Source organism: Narcine bancroftii, chromosome 1 (assembly GCF_036971445.1).
Source record: "Narcine bancroftii isolate sNarBan1 chromosome 1, sNarBan1.hap1, whole genome shotgun sequence".
NCBI lineage: Eukaryota > Metazoa > Chordata > Chondrichthyes > Torpediniformes > Narcinidae > Narcine > Narcine bancroftii.
This window is the reverse complement of record NC_091469.1, coordinates 435539750-435563350: the sequence shown is the minus strand read 5'-3', so window position 1 is coordinate 435563350 and position 23601 is coordinate 435539750. Positions and strand designations below refer to the sequence as shown.

General features: G+C 42.6%; 1 protein-coding gene across 9 annotated transcripts in view; it reads left to right on the top strand.

Annotated features, from left to right (window-relative positions):
* The window catches only part of crot (carnitine O-octanoyltransferase), a 90167-nt gene that overhangs the window by 5792 nt on the left and 60774 nt on the right, over positions 1-23601 (top strand). For 7 of the 9 annotated variants that reach the window (XM_069914303.1, XM_069914300.1, XM_069914305.1 and 4 more), the window contains exons 2-4: positions 17299-17437; positions 19542-19666; positions 23237-23418. In XM_069914303.1, the coding sequence (XP_069770404.1) occupies positions 17299-17437; positions 19542-19666; positions 23237-23418 (446 nt within the window). Of the gene's footprint in view, positions 1-17298; positions 17438-19541; positions 19667-23236; positions 23419-23601 lie in introns of those variants that run through there. The other 2 variants (XM_069914306.1, XM_069914308.1) reach the window with 2 other exon arrangements.

The window sequence follows — 23601 nt, the reverse complement described above, 5'->3', positions numbered from 1 at the left end:
TGGGACCACAAAGCTTATTACTGCCATGTAGTAAATTGGAAACTTGTTTGATGAGGGCCAGTATGGAAATTTTCTTCTGGAATGTTTCTCTTATTACAGAGAGCACCATGAAAAACCAGGTGGGAACAGGATTTGAGTATCGCAACTGAGCAAATATGGATGGACATGTGTAGAGATTGTATATTGAATGCAATTAATGTGTGATGCAATTTGGTACAATATAATTTTCTACATCAATTATATATCACACTGTGTAAGTTCATAAAATAAAATTGGACTTAACAAATAAGTGTTTTAGGTGTGGTATAGAAGATGGTACCTTTCTGCATTCCACATGGACGTGTCCAAAAGTGAGACCTTTTTGGGTGAAAGTAGGGGATTTGTTAGAACAAGTTACTAATATTTCATATACACAAACCCTGAATTATTTTTGTTAGGGAATGTTGAGGGAACCAATCCTAAACTGATCCTTTAACCAACTCAACTAAAGTTTATGAAAATCGTATTGGCAGTGGCAAAAAAATGTATTGCAGTCACCTGGAAGTTGGATTCTTACCTGAGTAAAGACAGATTGCATGTGGAAATACAAAGGTCCATCCCTTTGGAAAAAATTATACAATCTGAGAAATAAGTACAACACAAGTTTACAAATGTAGAGCCCATATATACATAAGATAGGCATTTTGGGTTAATTCTGTACTTTTTCTAATCCTAATCCCTACAACCTCACCAGATGGAACAGATAAATACTTGATAATCAAGTCCTCAGTTGTCCTCTGCCTACCTTAGTACAATCATTGACTTCATCCACTTTACTCCCAACTTCCACCCCAAACTCAAATTCAGGGTCCATCTCCCTTTCCTCGATCTCTCTGTCTCCATCTCGGGAGACAAACTCTTGACAGACATCTTCTACAAAGCCACCAACTCCCCCAGCTTCCTTGACTACACCTCTTCCCACTCTGTCACTTAAAAGGATTCCATTCCATTCTCTCAATTCCTCAATCTCCATCACATCTGCACCCAGGATGAGGACTTCCATACCAGATCATCATTGATGTCCTCCTTCAAACAACGTAGCTTTCCTTCTACCACCATCAACTCTATGCTCACCTGTTTATCTTCCATTACCCAAACATCTGCCATGGCCCCCTCCACCCCCATGCACAACAAGGACCACATTCCTCTTATTCTCACCTACCACCCACCAGCCTCTGCATCCAAAACATCCTCCTCTGCCATTCCGCCACCTACTAAGCAATCCCATCACTAGACACATATTCCCTTCTCCTCTCTCCGCCTTCTGCAGGGACCGCTTCCTCTGTGACTTCCTTGTCCACTCCTCCCTCCCCACCAATCATCCCCTGTGACTGCAGAAGACGCTCCCTTGCACCCACATATCCTCTCTCTCTTATCACCATTCGGGGCCCCAAACAGGCCTTTCAAGTGAATCAACATTTCACTTGTGACTCTGCAGGGGGTCATCTATTGCATCCGGTACTCCCATGGTGGTCTCCTCTACATCGGAGAGACTGGAAGCAGACTGGGAGATCCCTTTGTTGAGCACTTTGGCTCTGTCCATTGCAATAGTGTGGATCTCCCAGTGGCCACCCATTTCAATTCCCCATCCCATTCCTTGCTGGCATGTCTGTCCATGGTCTCATGCTCATCTTCCGCCTGACCACCTCCAACCTGTTTGACTTCTCTGGCTTTGATTAAACAACCCCCCCCACCCACCCCCATTTCTTCCCCCATTGCCTTCCACCCCAGCTCTATCTCTCCCTTCTCTATCTCCTTTCGCACAAATATGATCAATTTTTATCTTGTCTCTTATCATATTCAATTAACTTTGTTGGTCTGGGTTCTTGCTTTTGGCTCATTTTGCTTATTCCTTGAAGAAGGGCTCAGGCCTGAAACATTGGCAATATATCTATGCTTTTTATGGATGCTGAAAAGACTGGCTGAGTTCCTCCAGCATTTTGGTGTGTTTTTACTGTAATCACCCTTGCACATTCCTTTTTTGTTGTTTTCTTGCTAATGGTAACAGTGCATTCATTGCCTATATCAGCCATTCTCAAATGGGGGCCCACAGCACATTTAAGCAAAAGCCTTGTTTTCTTTTCACATCACATAATGTAAATATTCTAATGCTTTTTATGTAGTCAGTAGGAGAGAAGACTTGATTGCTTCACAGGGAAGGGGGCCCATAAACTTTAAGGAGAATCCTTGGAAGGCCATATCCAAACAAAATGGCTGACCTTTATCTTGAGTTCCGTAACACCCTCTCTCAAAACTTTTTGCTGCTTCCTATTTCTCTTTTAAGATGCTTCTTAAAATCTGTTTTTGACCAAGCCATTTGTTTCCTTTCTGTGACTTGGTATCAGATTTTGTTGAAGTTTTGTTTAATAATACTGCAAAATGCCTTGAGATAATGCCTGTTTCCTGTTTCCTTTATCGAATGTATGTTTCCTTCTCTTAACTAGCTGTCTCACTTCTTTTGTCAACTACAGGTCCCTTATCTACCATCTTTTCCGTCTCAGTGGGACAAACCTATCTAGAACTCTGCACATTTGATCTCTTAACATCTTCCATGTTACTTCTGTGCTTTTCTCTGAAAACATCTGTTGACAGTTTACTCCCCCTAGTTCCTGCCTAATCCCTTCATGATCAGCCTTCCCCCAATTAAACACTTTACCATTTTTGTCCACTATCATTGTCCATAGCTATGCTAAACTTCAGAAAGTTATGGCCACTATCACTGAAATGCCCCCCCCATGGAGATGGCTATCACCTGATCAAGTTCATTACCCATTACCCATTACTAGATCTGGTATGGCCTTCTCCCTAAATTGGCAGATCCACATACTGTGTCAGGAATCCTTAGACACACCTGATAAATTCTGCCCCATCTATCCCTCTTAGTTAGGAGGTGCCAGACAATGTTTGGGAAGTTGAAGTCTCTCAAACAACAACCCTATTATTTTTGCACTTTTGCAAAATCTATCCACTTATCTGCTCCTCAATGTTATGAGGGCTATTTGCTGTCCTATAGACAACTCCCAATACAATGCTCCCTTTCTGTTTAACTTCCATGCACTCTGACCAAGTAGACAAGCCCTCCTCAATGTCCTCCTTTTCTGCAGCTCTATTACTATCCCTGTTTAGTAATGCTACTCCTTTTATCTCCCATCCTATCCCTTTTAAAACATATATGCCTTGGTACCTGCATCACCCAATCCTATCATTGTGTCAGCCAAGTCTCCATAATAATTGTAATTCCATATTCTGATCCATGCTCTAAGTTCATCTCCCTTATTCCACATTTCAAACCCTCCAACATTTATGTTCCTTCCACAGCCTGTCATTCCTCACAAACTCACAATGCATTGCATCAACCTTTCCACCATCTACTTTATTCTCTGCCCTCTCATTCTGGTTCCTACCCCCCTGCAAAACTACAGTAGTTTAAACCCTCCCTAATAGTTCTAGCAAAAGGTACAAGGACTGCCTAAAGAAATCTCTTGGTGCCTGCCACATTGACCACCGCCAGTGGGCTGATATCGCCTCAAACCGTGCATCTTGGCGCCTCACAGTTTGGCGGGCAGCAACCTCCTTTGAAGAAGACCGCAGAGCCCACCTCACTGACAAAAGGCAAAGGAGGAAAAACCCAACACCCAACCCCAACCCACCAATTTTCCCCTGCAGCTGACGTAGACTTTTACCCCCTCCATAAATCTTCGTCCGCGAAGCCAAGCCAAAGAATAGTTCTAGCAAACCTGCTTGCCAGGATATTGCTCGCCCTCTGGTTCAGGTGAATGCTTTTAGTATAGGTCATAACTTCCCCAGCAGAGATCCCAATGATCCATGAATCTGAACCTTTGCCCCCTGCACAATCTCCTCAGCCACGTGTTTATCTGTCGTAAATAGCACATGGCACATGCTATTGTTACCACCCTTGAGATTCCATTTTTTAATTTTTAAAAAAAGTTTTAGACATGCAGCTCGGTAACAGGCTCTTTTGGCCCACAAGTCCGTGCTGCCCAATTACACCCAATTAACCTACAACCCCTAGTGTGTTTTTGAATGATGGGAGGAAACCAGAGCCCCGAGGAAAACACATGCAGTCACGGGAAGAATGTACAAACTCCTAACAGACAGTGTGGGATTCGAACCCTGGTCCCAATCACTGACACAGTGACACCGCTCAGCACTACGCTAACTGTGTTGCCCTTCCTAGCTTCCGATATTCCCTTTTCAGGACCTCAATCCTTTTTCGTATCTGTCATTGGTATCAACATGGACTATGACATCTGTCTGTCTCCCAATTGAAAATTCTGTGTCACAAGTTCAACTGCTATGGAATGAATCCAAAAGATAATTTATTAGTTATATATTAAATGCTTTGAAACTTCTGTTTACTGTCATTGCCAAAAGTTGTTTTGTTTTCATTCTTCTGCTTGTGTATTATTTTTAAAGCCGCTTTCAGATGGCCACAAGACTCGACTGTAAAGCTGCACATTATACTCCTGTGCGGCTGTCGGGTGGCCACCTGAAACCAGAAAAGCCGGCTAGGGGGCTTACTTACCTAACCCTTCTCCGAGAAGTATAACTATCCTGCTCGGAGTATCGAGTGTGGCAGCTGAAAGTGGCCCGGGCTGCCAGAGGGTGGGCTGATGATGTCGCGGTGATGTCGTCAGCCATCAACTCCTGAGACAAGGAAGCCAGACTTTAGTAAGTTAGACTTCTTCAAGAATTATTTCACACCCTCTCCTGACTCCCGCTGCCGGTCTCCCTTCCCCCCCACCTTGCCCGCCTGACTCCCGCTGCTGGTTCCCCCCCACCACCCTCGCCCTACCGACTCCCACTGTCACTGCCGGGGGTGGAGGGGGGGGGAGACCGGCAGCGGCAGCGGGAGTCGGGAAGGATGGAGCATTAAACCTGTTGATTGGGAAACAAGTATAGGGATTCAGTTGAAATCAGAATATGCAAGAATTGAGAATGAGATTAATCAAGTGAAATTACCAACTCAATTTTGATCTAGAGGAACTGGAAATCATATATTGAAGACAAAAAAAATTCAAATATAGTTTATTCAGTGACCCAATGGAAATATAGGGTATGATTATAACATTTGAAATGAGCATTAGAATTAAAGTATTGGTTTTAGAAGCTTGTGATAAACCTGTCAATCTGACTTTCAATTCAGTTGTAAACCTACATGCTGATTATCAAGTGAGAGAGTGCAAGTGGCAAAAACATGACATTCAGCAAGTCTGGTATGGATAAAGCGAAGCAGTTTCTGGCTGTGGTCCTTTATGAGTCTCAAACTGTTTGATGGTAATATAATGAGAATTGCCTTTAGTAGGTAATCAGTCACACTCCATATTGTTGAGACATTATGGCTTTAAAATCGTTGGCTTTTTCAGCAGAGGGACAGCCTGAAGACTACCTGGATGCATCCCCGATCCAAACACTGGCACCTCCTGGACTACATCCTGGTGCGAGAAAGAGACAAACGAGATGTGCTCCACACCAGGGTCATGCCCAGCGCGGAATGCCACACTGACCACCAGCTGGTTCGCTGCAAGCTCAACCTTCACTTCAAGCCAAAGCCCAGGAACAGTAAAGCCCCCAGAAAGAGGTTCAATGTTGGAAACCTGCAGTCAGACGAAGTGAGAGGAAACTTTCAGGCAAACCTCAAAGCAAAGCTCGAGGATGGAATCTGCCTCACGGACTCGTCCCCTGAAACCCTCTGGGATCAGCTGAAGACTACCATACTGCAATCCACTGAAGAGGTACTGGGCTTCTCCTCCAGGAAAAACAAGGACTGGTTTGACGATAACAGCCAGGAAATCCAGGAGCTGCTGGCAAAGAAGCGAGCTGCCCACCAGGCTCACCTTACAAAGCCGTCCTGGCCAGAGAAGAAACAAGCCTTCCGTCGCGCATGCAGCCATCTTCAGCGCAAACTCCGGGAGATCCAAAATGAGTGGTGGACTAGCCTCGCCAAGGGAACCCAGCTCAGCGCGGATATTGGCGACTTTAGGGGTTTTTACGAGGCTCTAAAGGCTGTGTACGGCCCCTCACCCCAAGTCCAAAGCCCGTTGCGCAGCTCAGACGGCAAAGTCCTCCTCAGCGACAAGATCTCCATCCTCAATCGATGGTCAGAACACTTCCAATCTTTTTTCTGTGCCAACCGCTCAGTCCAAGATTCCGCCCTGCTCCAGCTCCCTCAACATCCCCTAAGGCTAGAGCTTGATGAGGTCCTCACCCGGGATGAGACATATAAGGCAATTGAACAACTGAAAAGTGGCAAAGCAGCAGGTATGGATGGAATCCCCCCCAGAGGTCTGGAAGGCTGGCGGCAAAACTCTGCATGTCAAACTGCATGAGTTTTTCAAGCTTTGTTGGGACCAAGGAAAACTGCCTCAGGACCTTCATGATGCCATCATCATCACCCTGTACAAAACAAAGGCGAGAAATCAGACTGCTCAAACTACAGGGGAATCACGCTGCTCTCCATTGCAGGCAAAATCTTCGCTAGGATTCTCCTAAATAGAATAATACCTAGTGTCGCCGAGAATATTCTCCCAGAATCACAGTGGGGCTTTCGCGCAAACAGAGGAACTACTGACATGGTCTTTGCCCACAGACAGCTCCAAGAAAAGTGCAGAGAACAAAACAAAGGACTCTACATCACCTTTGTTGACCTCACCAAAGCTTTCGACACCATGAGCAGGAAAGGGCTTTGGCAAATACTAGAGCGCATCGGATGACCCCAAAAGTTCCTCAACATGGTTATCCAACTGCACGAAAACCAACAAGGTCGGGTCAGATACAGCAATGAGCTCTCTGAACCCTTCTCCATTAACAATGGCGTGAAGCAAGGCTGCGTTCTCGCACCAACCCTCTTTTCAATCTTCTTTAGCATGATGCTGAACCAAGCCATGAAAGACCTCAACAATGAAGACACTGTTTACATCCAATACCGCACGGATGGCAGTCTCTTCAATCTGAGGCGCCTGCAAGCTCACACCAAGACACAAGAGAAACTTGTCCGTGAACTACTCTTTGCAGACGATGCCACTTTAGTTGCCCATTCAGAGCCAGCTCTTCAGCGCTTGACGTCCTGTTTTGCGGAAACTGCCAAAATGTTTGGCCTGGAAGTCAGCCTGAAGAAAACTGAGGTCCTCCATCAGCCAGCTCCCCACCATGACTACCAGCCCCCCACATCTCCATCGGGCACACAAAACTCAAAACGGTCAACCAGTTTACCTATCTCGGCTGCACCATTTCATCAGATGCAAGGATCGACAACGAGATAGTCAACCCTCGCCAAGGCAAATAGCGCCTTTGGAAGACTACGCAAAAGAGTCTGGAAAAACAACCAACTGAAAAACCTCACAAAGATAAGCGTATACAGAGCCGTTGTCATACCCACACTCCTGTTCGGCTCCGAATCATGGGTCCTCTACCAGCATCACCTACGTCTCCTAGAACGCTTCCACCAGCGTTGTCTCCGCTCCATCCTCAAAATTCATTGGAGCGACTTCATCCCTAACATCGAAGTACTCAAGATGGCAGAGGACGACAGCATCGAGTCCACGCTGCTGAAGATCCAGCTGCGCTGGGTGGGTCACGTCTCCAGAATGGAGGACCATCGCCTTCCCAAGATCGTGTTATATGGCGAGTTCTCCACTGGCCAGCATGACAGAGGTGCACCAAAGAAGAGGTACAAGGACTGCCTAAAGAAATCTCTTGGTGCCTGCCACATTGACCACCGCCAGTGGGCTGATATCGCCTCAAACCGTGCATCTTGGCGCCTCACAGTTCGGTGGGCAGCAACCTCCTTTGAAGAAGATCGCAGAGCCCACCTCACTGACAAAAGACAAAGGAGGAAAAACCCAACACCCAACCCCAACCAACCAATTTTCCACTGCAACCGCTGCAACCGTGTCTGCCTGTCCCGCATCGGACTTGTCAGCCACAAACGAGCCTGCAGCTGACGTGGACATTTACCCCCCTCCATAAATCTTCGTCCGCGAAGCCAAGCCAAAGAAAGAAAAAAGATCGGTCAACATTGATCCTGAGAGGCAGAAAAACTGGGGGAAGTGCATTCATGTGGTTTATAGAAGAATTGACGCAATTGATCAACCTGGTATTACAGATTAAATAATTTTGAATCAGTGAATTTCATACTTATGGTGAATGTTTATCACAATTTCCAAAGTACATAAGAAGAATGAGCTTTTGGAACAGCTGTTTCTGAATTTCAGACAGGGAACCTGTAGCAGTAGAAAATCCATACAATTATCATGACTTCAGCATCGGTAAGAGTTACAGATGTGAGTAGAACAAACTGGTGGTAGGGCGGGCAAGGGTGGGGGGGAGACTGGCAGTGGCAGTGGGAGTCGGGCGGGAAAGGGTGGGGGGGACACCGGCAGCAGGAGTCGGGCAGGCGAGGGTGGGGTGAACCAGCAGCGGGAGTCGGGCGGGCCAGGGTGGGGGATGGGAGACTGGCAGTGGCAGTGGGAGTCGGGCAGGCGAGGGTGGGGGGTGGGGAGACCAGCAGTGATAGCGGGAGTTGGGTGGGCGAGGGTAGTGGGGGGAGACCGGCAGTGATAGCAGGAGTTGGACGGGCGAGGGTGGGGGGGGAGACCGGCAGCGGGAGTCAAGTCATGTCTGAGTTGTTTGTCAGTCATGCCTTAACGCGCTGCTATGATGTGAAGTCAGCGTGGGTTGGACTAGTCATCTGTCCGGAGTAGCCGGCTTTCGCTGCTAGAAGGAGAGCAGTCAGCTGGCATGTTTAGGTGCCAGAAAACCGTCGATTCCATGGCCACCTAAACGTGCCAGCTGAACTCCTCTAGCAGCGCCTAATCTTCTATCAGAACACCTAAAAGCGGCTTAAGAAAGTGATATGTCTCTGAATTCAAAGTTCTCTCCCATCTGGTGGGTTATGCCACAGTGCCACAATACTATTTGGGATTCTGGCCTGTGTTTTCAGTTGATCGTCTTCCTTTGTGTATGATCTGAAAATTCAGTGTTATTGCTTGACTCAATTAACCTTTTCCAACCCGATTCTCTTTATCAGTGCTCTTGGTTTAATCTTGATTCAAATGAATAAGGAAGTTGTAAGACAAAGTTCAGAATTATTGTACCTTGTGGATGAGAGAATTAAATTGGAAATGGATAAGGATGGTTTAGGTGAGTGAACAAAATATCAAAGTAGTTTTGGTTGGGTACAATAAAGGCACATCAGAATATTTAATTATGAGGGACTAAGGATGGTGGAGAAGCTGTCTGCATTCCTAAGTCATTAAAACTAATTATGAAATCATGAAAATATTGGCCTTGTATGAATGTGACTGGAACTTGAAAGTGATGCTAAAGTTGAATAGATTCTTGGTCAGATTTCACCCTAAGCCTCAGGATTCCAGTTAACCATCATTGTACATGGCACTTCATTGCACTCTGAAGAATTGCTGTTGTATGAAATCCCAGGTTTTTCTTGATGTTTTAGCTGATTGCTGTTATTTAATGAACTCTTTTAAAATGGTCAGTTTGTTTAGAAGTGGGTAACAGAATAATTAACCAAAAATTTTAATTTATTTAATCTTTATTTGCAATGTCCAAGTTGTTTATGTTCCAGTAGAGGATGCATATTAAAAGTGTGTCTTCAGAAAGGTGTGTCTTCTAAATTACAAGGGAAGATGTCATGAACAGCGATGGACAAACAAGAACAGGGCATAGAGCTGAGGAGTTTTTTTTACCTCCAGAATGCTGGGTAAGGAGGGGAAGGATGTGCCTGGTGACAGAATACTGTTGAAGGTGGTGGAGATAATGACGTGGCAAGTTAGGGCAAGGGAAATACCATACTTGTCTGGGAGACAGGTAAGAAGTGAAGGAAATAGACAAAAACCTGTTGAGAGCCCTGTCAACTACAGTAGATGGAAAAACCATGGTTAAGGAAAGTGGAAAAAATCCTAAAAGCACTGGTGTGGAAAGACTAATCATATGGGCAGATACGATGGAGATGGAGACATGGGGAGAATGGAATGCTCACAAGAAAGCAGATTGGGAGGCTGTGTAATCATGCAGCTTTGGAGTAGTGCTGGTTTTTAAGGATGATAGCAGCTAACCAGTCACTTGAAATGGAAGTAGAGATATCAAAAAAGGAAAAAAGAAAGAGTTGGATATGAAGAGTGTAGAAGAGTGAACAGAGTGAATATTGGCAGCAAAGGTGTGAAACTTTCTAGTATTTTGTATGAGTCTAATTGCAACATCAATGCAGTATCATTGCAACAGAAACATGAGGGAGGAGCCCTGTCCGCTGATCTGCTTCTTGTGGCAGAGGAAGAGGGCAGCTAGAGAACTGATGTCAGTGTGAAAATTCAAGCTTATTTGGCTGTTCTGCACTTTGTAATTTGTTATCTTTGCAAGTCTAGAAGATGCAAATGCTGAGATTACCTGGCAACAGGGTGGGAATTGAGAATAAATGTTGTCATCATACAATATATATATTTTATATTTAGATGCTTTCTATAGAATATTGATATTTTTAATTTGCAGGGATTTTTTTCTAATTTCAACTCAACAAGAATTAGTATTTTTATTGATGAGAAGGTTCAGAAGGGCAAGCATATGAAGGTAGGCAAATCTCCTCGGCCTGATCAGATATATCCAAGGATACTGTATATCCAAGGATACTGTGGAAAGCTGAAGAAGAAATTGCAGGTGTTCTGGCTGAGATTTATGAGTTGACTTTAAGTTCAGATGAGGTTGACAGGAAGACTGAGGGTAGTAAATGCTGTGCCTTTATTCAAGAAGGGCTGCAGAGAAAAGCCTGGGAACTACAGGCCAGTGAGCCTAACATCTATGGCCAGTAAATTAGAAAATAGTATTTTGAGGGAGAAAAGATACAGGACCTTGGATTGACAGGGATGATTAGGGATACTCAGCTTGATTTTCTAAGTGGAAGGTTATATCTCACAAATCTAATTGAGTTTTTTGAAGACATAATCAAGGAAATTAAAGAGGGTAGAACTGTAGAGATTGCATTTCTGGATTTCAGCAAGGCTGCTCTGGAAGATTGGATCATACAGGATCCAAGGTGAGATAGCAGAATGGAGAGAAAATTGGCTTCAGAGAACAAAGCAGAGAACAAATTGGTGTTTTTAGGACTAGAGACTGATGACTCTGGGATTGGTGCTGGGCCCAGAAATTGCTGTTTTTCATCTATATGAAACATATATGGCATGATTAATAAGTTTGCAGATGACACTAAAGTGTCTGTGTAATGATAGTGATCATGCTTGCATGGCCACTAGCAAGGCCTTGATTATAGTTCTTGTTTGATTAGACTTGGCTGCCAGCAGGGGCTGACACAGAGGCAGAGACTGCAGTATGCAAGATCTGTAATGGAGGCTCGCAGCCTCATGGCATGCCTCATGGTGCTGTTTACATCAACTTTAAAGTAAAGAATCTTTTCCTTTGTCCATGTGTCAACTCACCCAAATGAATACAAGATGAAATGTGTCAGAAGTGGGATGAAGGAAATTAAAAGGAAAATCTAAAGTCAGCAACTAATCAGTAAAGAGAAGCTAACAAAGTAAAAAATGAAAGGATTACATCTACTAGCGAAACTTCAGTTGACAGGTAATGTGGCTGAAAATTGGAACAGATTTAAACAACATTTTGCATTGTATTTAGTGGCAGTGGAGCTGACAAGAAAAGTGATAAGGTGAAAGCATCAGTTTTCTTACATGCCATGATGAAGCTCTGGAGGTGTATAATAACTTCACATTTGCTGCTGAAGGAAACAAAATGAAACTGGAAAAAATAATGGAACAGCTTGATGTATACTGCATACCTAAATGTAACGTGACGTTTGAGTGGCACAGATTTTTCACGTGTAGTGAGAATAGAAGAAAGTATTGATCAGTACTGTAAATGTTATATGGTTATAGTATGTGTTTGAATTGAGAAACAGAAGCAAAATGTATGAATTTGGTGGACTGACTCACTCACTGATAAAAGACAGACTTGTGTGTGGTATTCCAGATAACAGGCTGAGGGAAAGGCTGCTAAGAGAGAAAAATCTAGACCTGAAAAAAGCTATCGTACTCTGTAGGGCTACAGAAACTGTAAAATTGCAGGCAAAAGAGCTGTTCAGTGAAACTAGCTGCAACGTAGATGCAGTGAGCAAGAATGGACATAAACCGTTTGACAAAAAGAACACCAAAGTGGAAAGAGAGGCGTGGCCAGTGAATAAAAATGAAACGGACAATTGAAAGCCATGTCATTGATGTGGTACACAACACCTACCAAAAATGTGTCCAGCATATGGTAAAACATCCAATATGTGCAACAAAAGGATCCATTATGTCCGTTGCTGTAGGAACCAAGTGCAACAAAGCAAGGTTCATGTAGTAGATGAAAGGGAGATAGAGGAATTCTGTGTCGATGTGACTGAAAACAAGAAAGAAAACAGAGACTGGATGTTGAGATTAAAAGTGAATGACATATACATTTCAGTTAAATTGGATACTGGAGCACAAATTAATGTAATATCAGATACTGATTTTAAGATTAGACCCAGACCAAAGATGTATGGAACAAAAGTGAAGGTGACAGGATATTCAGGTACCGATATAGCACTGCAAGGAGAATGCATGGTCAAAGTGAAACACAAGGGCAAAGAGCATATGCTAGCATTCATCGTGGTACCAAAGGATGTGCAGGCCATACTAGGTTTAACAGCCTGTGAGAAACAGAACCTGGTAAAAAAAGAGTCCTTGTGGAAAGCGAAGGAGAGACAATCTATGATGAACTCATGAAAGCGTACAATGACCTATTTCAGGGTCTAGGCTGCCTTCCAGGAGAACACACGATCAGAATGGATAAACGTGTACCACCAACAATGTATCCATGCAGAAAAGTTCCATTTGCACTTCAAAAGCAACTAAAGGCAGAGTTGAACAGGATGGAAAGCCTGAATGTTATTCAAAAGATAGATAAGCCAATGGAATGGGTGAGTTAACTCATCATTGTGGACAAAAAGAATGGAAATTAGAATTTGCCTTTTACCTTAGATTGCGCATGCGCAGTTGCGCACTTTTGTTTGGCTCAGAGAGCCATTTTTGTAGTCCACCGGTCAGGGGGTCGCCACTCCGCAGGGGCGACACCAACCTCAGAGAACCGGTGTTCTTCACCACCATGGCTCCCTGTTCCTTCGTGCAGGTAAGGCTGCCTTCTTTCTTTTCCAGTGACTTTTCTTCTTTTTAATCCCATTGTTTTACTTTTTCCTTCTTGGGTGCCATCTTCTTTCTCTTCTCTGCAACTTTATCTTTTATTTCTTATATTTTATATTTGTTGAACTTTGTTTTTTTCTTTTTTCTGGAGAGGGCTGGTTTTAACCTACCGGTCACTACTCCATCACATGACTCCTCCCACTCTCAGGAAGGTTCTTGTCAGTTTTCAGAGAGAGATGTGTTGTTCCAGGACATCCACAACTGATTTACTTCCATCAGTCTCCTTGCTGACAAAGCTTGCCCCGTCAAGGTTCTCCAGATGATAACCTCTTTCTTTCAGGTCACCACAGAGATCCTTTCTGTTTCACTTATTCCAAGTGAAACATTAGACAGCCAGTCCTCTCCTCTTGCATGATCCACAAGGGCTTTGACGAGGGCATCTTCCACACTGGGGCTTCTTGGCACCTTTTCCTGTTTCAGTTCCAGCTGCTCTTGCTGGCTAAAAAACTGTCAGTGTGATCACTGTTTCTCTCTCTCTCTCACACACACACACACACACACACACACTCCGTAACTGAGAGAAAGCCTGTTTGACTCTCTCTGCTTGCAAAACCACATAACCCTCTTACAACAGCAAAACTCTCCTGAAGACGATAGTGGTGCCAGCATTTTCTTGCATCTGTTGCTTTGGTAAACAACAATCCATTAGTGAAGTCTCTTCAGCACTCTTCAAAGCTCTTGCAAAAAGGTGTGAGAAGCCGCTATGTTTAGCATAGCACCAGTATGTCAAATAAGATCTGTTCTAAAGAGTTTGCATGTGACCTACTCTAACAAACCTTTCCCAATTTATCTCCCAAAACATTTCTATATATTCTGTCACACTTGGATTAGCAGACACCAGAATCAGAATTAGAATTTATTGTCATGAACAAGTCATGAAATTTGTTGTTTTGTGGCAGTGTCACAAGTGCAAACATTTATATAAACCACCTTACAAAGATAAATGGAAATAGTGCATGAAGTGACAAAATAAGGCAGTATCTTTGGTTTATTAATCATTCAGGAATATGATGGCAGAGGGGAAGAAGCTGTCCTTGTGCCGCTGAGTGCTCGTCTTTAGGCTCCTGTACTTTTTTCCCAATGGTAGCAGAGTGAAAAGGGCATGGCTTGGGTGGTGGGGGTGCTTGAGGATAGAAGCTGCTTTCTTCAGACACTGCCTCTTGTAGATGCCCTCGATGGAACGAAGTCTGGTGCCCATGGTGGTGCTGGCCGAGTTAACAACACTTTGGAGTTTTTTCTTGTCCTGAGCATTGGCTCCTCCATCCTCCTTTCAAAAGGTCTTGACTTCAAGTGTAGACTAACAGCAACTGCTGGGTTAGTCCTTTTCAGTGTGGAATCTAAGGTGGAATTAAGGGGGAGGTGGGCTACTGAGTTTGGAGAACAAGAAATCTGAAGTGATCAGTGCCATTGATGGATGGTGTATTTTTTAGTAAATGGATGGTAAAAGGAGCTCAAGTCCAAGAGGACCTGCAATATGGGGTGAAATCATTGGAACCACGAAAACATGAATGGTAAATGTGACAATCTGAAAAGTGTGATCTCTGCAGGTCTGGTTACACAAAAAGTTTACATAATGCTATTGGACTAGTTTACATAATGCTATTGATTTCATTAACAAAAATGTTCAAGTGTTCTCATTGGTATTGGTAAATGATGTGAATTTGTTTTGATTTGCACATCAGCTCTATTGAATTAGGTGCAAGGATTGTAGACGGTTATCAGTGTAGAACTCAAAGTGGGATAGAGTCTAACTGAAACAGTTGAAAACTTTTAATATCCAAAATAAAAATAGCAGTTTGAAACAGTTTTGAAAGCGCATAGAAAGAGTTTATCTGGTGTTGTGATGAATTCTGATTAATTATACCTGGCTTGATATTTGGGCAGGGATGAATGATATATTATAGATTGATTTGAAAGTTATGGAAGGTATGGTGAGACCATCGAAGAGCAGAGCCTCAAGCTTGGTGAAATGCAGCATGTCCACATTGTGTCTTACTGATATTTTTACAGATACATTGTAGAAAGTATCCTGCCAAATGTATTACAGTTATGTTAAATGCTAAAGGCTTGACAGGTAAGGGAAATAAATTGGGGCATAGATAAAAACATGTGACTGGGACTAATGACTAAGGGTGGTAGTCATTACGCAAACCTGGTTAAGAGAGCGGTAGGACTGGCAGCTCAACATTTGAGGGTATAGGTGCTTTAGGAAGGACAGAGGTGGGGGTAAAGAAGGAGGGATGTTGCATTATTGGTTAAGGAGGATGTGATGCGATGGTCAGAGGTAACATTATGGAAGGGTCAGCTTGTGAAGCTATAAGATGAAGCTGAAGAACAAGAAAGGCTGATCACTTTATTCGGAGTGTACTACAGGCCCCCAAATAGTTAACCGGAATTAGAAGTGCAAATGTGCTAGGACATTGCAATCACTCCTGGTCAAATAAAGTTGTCATAGAAGGGGATTTTAACTTTCCAAATACTGACTGAGAAAGTCATAGTGCAAAAGCTTAGGCAGGGGGAATTTATCATACGATCATATGTGTTCAGGAATATGCAGAGGATCCCACGTGAGAGAGGCAACAGTTGATCTAGTTTTGGGAAATTGAGAAGGATAAGCAGATGAAGTGTTTGTGGATGAGTCTTGGGGATCAGCAATTATTGTTCTAGTGGGTTTAAGACAGTGAGAAGAGAGGGAGATAGGGTAGGACCACAAGTTAAAATTTCGAATTGGGACAAGGCAGAATTTGAAAGTATAAACTAAGTAGATTGGAACAGGTTGTTTGAGTGCAGAGGAACATCAGGAAAATTAGATGTATTTAAAAGTGGGTTGACAAGAGTCGAGGACATACACATTCCTGTTAGAGTAAGGGTCAGATATGTAAGCGAAGTGAAGCTTGAATAACGTGGGAAATTCAGATTGTGGTCAAGAACAAGAAGGAGGCACGGGGCAGGTATAAGCAGCTGCAATCAAGTATATAACAGGAGGAGTTGTCGCAAACTGAGGAGCAAGCTAAAAAAGGAAATCAGGAGGGCAAAAAGGGGACAGGAGATAGCTCTGGCAGATAACTAAATATAATCCCAAGATTTTATTAAGTACAAAAATAGGAAAAAGGTAACTAGTGAAAAAACTGGGACCCCTCAGAAATCAATGCAATGAGCTGTGTGGAGCCACAGGAGATGGACAAGGTCCTCAATGAGTACTTCTCCTGTTTTTACTGTGGAGAAAGACATGAGGACTGGGGAATTTGGAAAAGTCACTTGTGTCTTGAGAACTGTCAATATTACAGGTAAGGAAATGCTAATGCGAATAAATTATGACAAATCTCCTGTGCCTGATCAGATGTATCCAAGAGCACTATGAGGAGGAAATTGCAGATCCCCCTGGCTGAGATTTATGACTAGTCATTAAGTACAGTTGAGGTGCTGGAAGACTAGAGGGTGACAAATATTATGCCTCTATTCAAGAAGGGCTGCAGATAAAAACCTGGGAACTATAGGCCAGAGAGCCTGAAATCTGTGATGGTAAGTTACTGGCTAGAATTCTGAGGAAGAACATATTCCTTTCAACCATTATGTGCTAGTAATTTCATCTGGTCAATTAATTGTCTTCTAAAGCCTCTTTACTGCAGCTTCCCACTCTTTACCCCTCCCCTTCTCTGATTTCTAAGTCAAGAGGATCAGATTTATGCAAATAGAAGTAATTGGAGGCATTCTTTTATGTACGACACTATGTTTTGCAGCATTTTGCTCCATGTGGAAAGGATAACCATATAACCATTTACGGAGCGGAAACAGGCCATGTTGGCCTTTCGAGTCCGCACCAGTTCACTGATTTTGTGCGCCCTCTTCAGGCATTGGTCCCGGTAGATCTTCATTCAATAACAATGGACGAATTCAATGCAGATGGAATCAGTTTGGTGACAATTTGCCAAAATTCTCTGGTCCCAGTAGATTGATGAAGTAATTTTTTTAAATTCCTTTGTCTTCTTAGAAACAAGTTGAAACTTTGATAAAAATGGAGAATCAAATATCTGGCACAAAACAAGAACGTACATTCCAGTACCAAGATTCTTTACCTTCTTTACCTGTTCCTCTTCTCGAGGAGTCCTTGGCAAAATATTTAGATGCAGGTACAGTATTGTTATCAGAATTTATGTGGAGTTTTATTGACGTTCATATTTTAGTTGACTTCCATAGAGGAACATAAAAAAGCCCAATCTTTTCATTCAGCAGCAGTTTGAAGATTGCACTTATCTGACATTCTACATCACAGGTCATACACTGCACCCTTTGTGTCCATCTCTACATTGGAGAGACTGGATGCAGACTGAGAAATCGTTTTGTTGAGCAACTTCACTCTGTTCATTGCAATAACAGGGGTCTCCCTGCGGCCATACATTTTAATTCCACACACCATTCCCACACTGACATATCTATCCATGGCCTCATATACTGCCAACTGAGGCTACCTGCAAATTGGAGGAACAACACCAAATATTCCATCTGGGCTCTCTCCAAACAGACAGCATTAACATTAAGCACCCCCCCCCCCGAATCTCTGTCTTTTCCTATTCCTTTCCTCCAGCACCTCCACCCCCTGACTCTCCATCTAGAGAGCTACCCCCTCTCCCTATCACTTCTCAGCTTTTTATCTCTTCTACCCTCCTAGCTATGACATCTTACCTGTTAGCCTGTGCTCATGTCACAGCCCGATCCTCTCCCCCCACATTTTTATTCAGATGCCTCCCTGCTTTTTACTCAAACTGACAAAGTTCTCAGGCCTGAAATATTATTGGTTACCCTTTACTTTCTATAAATGATGCCTGACTTGCTGAGTTTCTCTAGCACTTTTGTTTATTGCACGACAATCACAATGTCTGCAGACTTTGCTATTTACCTCACAGGATATATATTTTTTCAAATACACTGTGATAACAAGAAATGCCTAGAAAATTGATTCAATTTTGAGATGTTCTACTAAAAATATGGAGTGTTTCTTTAAGACCGTAAGTGTGAATAACATTTGGTCATTGGTTTTAATATGCTAACTACTTCATTGGAAAGAGGTATCGGCGCCACAAGGCTTGTACCACCAGGTTCAGGAACAGCTGCTACTCCTCCATCATCAGACTCTTCAACAACAAACACAGTCAGGGACTTAATTCAGCCCTCTTACTTTTGCACTTCATTATTATTTTTTCTCTTTCTGTATTGCACAGTAAGTTTGTTTACATTTCTTTATTTGTTTACATGTGTATGTTGAGTTAGCTTTTCTTTTGTACTGCCAATAAGTGGTAATTGTGCCTCATCCACAGGTAAAAGAATCTCAGGGTTGTATGTCATGTATATACTCTGACAATAAATCTGAATCTTTGACCTCTAATTTAGTTTCTGTCTTTCTTCTCAATATATCTAAATTCCAGTCAGTATTTTGATTATTGTACATTCGATTACATGTGGTGCACCGATTCTTCAAGTTGCAGTGATGCTATTGCTTTTGGAATCTTTAACTTTTGTTGCATGATACATGTATATATCGCATTCTTGACATGTATTTTGCTGAATTGTATCGACTGGCTGAACATGCTGAATTGGGCATTGCCGCGACTGGACAGTTTGTTAAATCTATTCACTTGTCAATTTTTCAGACTATATTTTTGATTTATGTTAGTAGAATGTGTCTGTTTCTGACTTAAGATTTAACTTTAATATTTAATTAAAAATAAATAAATTTAGACTTAAAACATGGTAACAGGCCCTTTCAGCCCTCGAGTCCATGCCGCCCAATTTGACCTACAGTCCGGTGCATTTTGAACGGTGGGAAGAAACCAGAACACCCGAAGGAAACCCATGCAGGCATGGGGAGAATGTACAAACTCCTTTTGGACAGTGCTGGATTTGAACTTGGGTCATTGGTGCTGTAACAGTGTTGCACTAACTGCTACACTAACCGTGCCGACCCAGATTTTAACATCTGTTTTCCACAATTAGATATTCTAGCATCCTTCAGAATTTTTATCCTGCCTCCTTCAAATATCTTCCTTCATTCATATTGGGCTATAATTTATGTGTAGTTTCTTTGTTTGGTATAAATAATTTTTAAAATTGCATCCCCTATTTACAATGACAAGTGGTCCCAATTTTTTTAAATTATGATTTCATAACATTGAATGCATTATGCCATGTACTGTGTAACTACAATTATACAGTTGAACTTTTTAACAATTGTTTTAGTGAAGCCATTTTTGAATGAAGAAGAGCTTCAAAGGAGCACAGAAATTGTTAAAAGATTTGGACAAGGGATTGGAAAACAACTACATCAAAAACTTCTGGAGAGGGCCAATGTTAGGAGAAACTGGGTAAGCAGGATTATAGATACTGTTTGGTATTACTGCACCAATGAAGTAGAGTTGTCATGCGGCTAGTTGGCTTCAACTAATATTGTATTTTAAAGTCTTCGGACTTTAAATCTTAATACATTACACATTTTAAAAGCTTTCTCTTTTATGCACAGTTCTGCAAGTGTCCATTAAGTTTATTATTTTACCTTTACAACTTTGTCTATTCTTTTCCTTTTCTAACTCCTTCATTCAGAGTTGACTGAGCAGCCAGCTAATTCCAAAGCAAAAGTACCCTGGATGCTGGAAATTTGAAATAAAACAAGGAATGCTGAAAGTAATTTAATTCTCTAACCAACACCCACTCCAGCCATTGTTTTCAGTCTTTTACACTGCTCCACAAAGTTTAGGGAAAATGCAGAGAACAATAGATGCATTTCTGGCAGTCTTTAGAACAATTCAGTCTTACTTGGCAACAAGGAGTGAAACATAAAAGTCTGCAAATGCTGAGATTTTAGTAAAAACACAAACCCCTCCCATCGTCAATAGGGCACTTTGGGCCTGGACTCTTCTTCAAGGAATGAGCAAAAAGCAGACAAACACCTGAATTAAAAGGCTGGGGAGAAGAGAAGAAAGGGCAGTGGGAGGAGCACAGGCAAACAAACATAAAGTGATAATTGGACATGAGGACAGGAAGGGAAAGGTGAGAATTAATTGGGGGAGGGGATTGGCTCTGTGAATGCAGAGCTTGAGGAAAGGAGATGGGGTGGGGAGGGGAGAGAGAGCTAGAGGAAAGGAGAATTGGTGGTAGGGGAGGGAGGGGGGTGGTAATGGAAACCAGAGAAGTTGATGTTAATGCTATCTGGTTGGAGGGTGCCCAGATGGTATTGTTGCTTCATTTTGCAGGTATTCACAGTTTAGCAGTACACAAGACCATGGGCAGCCAAGTTGAAATGGGATGGGGTGGAAATTGAACTGGGTTGCACTGGGAGATCCCTACTGTTGCAGCAGACAGAGCAATAGTGCAGGATGAAACTAGATGCAGACTGGGAGATGGCTTTATTGAGCACCTAGTAGCAATCCATTTCAGTTCTCTGTCGGACTGCGACCACCTGCAAAGTGGAGAAACAATACCACGTATTTTAGAACCCTCCAAACAGATGGCATTAATATCAACTTCTCCAGTGGCTTGGGGTTTGTTAACCCCACCCCCAGCACCCCTCCCCCTTTTTATCTTTATTTCTCCTTTCTTCCAGCTCTCTATTTTTTCTAGCTTGTCATTCATATAACCACCCCCTCCCCTGATCAATTCTCACCTTTCCTCTCTTATTGATGTCCATTTATCACCTTTTGTTTCTTTGCCTTTGCTCCTCCCCTACCCTTTCTTCCCTCCTTGCCCAGCCATTTAATTTGGATGCCTGCATGTTTTTGCTTGTACCTTCAATAAGAGCTCAGGCACGAAACATTGGTTATATATCTTTACCTACTAGGGATGCTGCCAAGGTCAACCAGTTTACCTATCTCGGCTGCACCATTTCATCAGATGCAAGGATCGACAACGAGATAGACAACAGACTCGCCAAGGCAAATAGCGCCTTTGGAAGACTACACAAAAGAGTCTGGAAAAACAACCAACTGAAAAACCTCACAAAGATAAGCGTATACAGAGCCGTTGTCATACCCACACTCCTGTTGGTCTCCGAATCATGGGTCCTCTACCGGCATCACCTACGGCTCCTAGAACGCTTCCACCGGGGTTGTCTCCGCTCCAACATTCATTGGAGCGCTTTCATCCCTAACGTCGAAGTACTCGAGATGGCAGAGGTCGACAGCATCGAGTCCACGCTGCTGAAGATCCAGCTGCGCTGGGTGGGTCACGTCTCCAGAATGGAGGACCATCGCCTTCCCAAGATCGTGTTATATGGCGAGCTCTCCACTGGCCACCGTGACAGAGGTGCACCAAAGAAAAGGTACAAGGACTGCCTAAAGAAATCTCTTGGTGCCTGCCACATTGACCACTGCCAGTGGGCTGATATCGCCTCAAACCGTGCATCTTGGCGCCTCACAGTTTGGCGGGCAGCAACCTCCTTTGAAGAAGACCGCAGAGCCCACCTCACTGACAAAAGGCAAAGGAAGAAAAACCCAACACCCAACCCCAACCAACCAATTTTCCCCTGCAACCGCTGCAACCGTGTCTGCCTGTCCCGCATCGGACTTGTCAGCCACAAACGAGCCTGCAGCTGACGTGGACATTTACCCCCTCCATAAATCTTCGTCCGCGAAGCCAAGCCAAAGAAGAGGGATGCTGCAAGACTTTCTGAGTTCTTGCAGCATATTTATTTAATTGACAACACTTGCCCTTTGCAACTGACATTCCAGCATCCAAAGCTTCTCTCCTTTTATTCCAGTGGAAATTTCATTCATTTATTTTCCTATATTTATACCTTCTCAAGCCTATTTTTTAATGCACTAGTGCCATTGCCATTCCTTTATCCCATTTGCCGGTTAATCTTTCCCGCTCTTCATCCTTTGACAGGGCTTTTGTTTTCTTCCCTGGCTTTTTATCTTTGTAGAGCTCGTCGAAAGAACCAAAGACTTGTTGATCCAAACCAAGGCTTTTAGCAAAAGACAGGAGCTCTTCATAGGTGGCTGACCAGTCTGGAATGATCTGACCTGGCTAGGGACACAACCCTTTAAGGCCCAGACAGTAGGCGTGGCTAAGCTCTCAGCCAATCGCTGTAAGCACAGTCATTACACTCTAGATACTGTAACTATATACATTGATGATAGGTCTGTACTATCACAATCTTCAAACTTGTTTTACCTCTAATATATTAGGTCCGATGAAACCTCATTGACCTGAAACATTAATTGTGTTTCTGTCCCTACAGATGCTGCTTCTCTTGAGTATTTTATTTTAATCTGCTGTCTTTATTTTTCATCAGGCTCCAGTCTTCCAACCCTCTACTCTCTACCCAGTGATAAGCTGACATTTGACTCTGCTCCATGCAAGTTAAATGTCCCTCCTCCGTTCTGTGACATCTTGCATCCATTGCAAAGAAATCCTTATTTTTTTAATCAATCTATGGGTTTTTTTTTTAATTTCATATTAACTTTTTTATTACCATATAATAAAAGTAACCTTTGTACCACTGATGTAAATAAATCAAATTGACACAGCCTTTACTGTTATTCTAATTGCCTTAAATTTTATGAATCACACAATTCAAGGCGTTGATTACAAGGAGCCTCTGTCTTTGCAACTCATTTTTATTTTAACGTTCTCTTTTGTATGCATCAGATAATATATTTTGTACTGTGGAATTTATAGAACCTCATCTAGGGTTCTTAGAAACAGGACTTTAGGATAGAATTGAAGTTGTCGTTTTTGTAATAGTTAATGTTGGTATGCTATCATTTTTTATATCAGCTGAGGAAATATTTTCCTATCTTGCAACTTTGTCAAATTAAATTGAATGTACAAGTGAAATGCATCTTCTGGATAAAATATTGTATTCCCAAAGGTGGCTGTGAGAATGTATTACTTTTATTTGAGAGAATTATCTCATATATTCTCTGTCTTTTGATCAGCTGGAGGAATGGTGGCTAATCACTGGTTATTTGGAGGTCCGAATCCCATCAATGTTAAACATTAATTTTGGAGGTCCTGCTCCCTACCTAGAACATTTTTGGCCACCAAAAGAAGGCACACAACTTGAACGAACTGCAATAGCTGTTCACCATACACTGCAGTTTTGGAATCTACTTAGGAAGTAAGATGCACAGTAGAAAATTTTAAAACACATCTTGTATTTAAAAGTTGGAAAAATAACATACAAATGCAATAAAGGTTGATTGTACTTTTAGTATGGGTGGAAGAAAAGTATGTGTAAAATTACAATGACAATGTTATACTTGTAAGAATTAAATTCTTTATAAAAAATTTTGGACTAAAT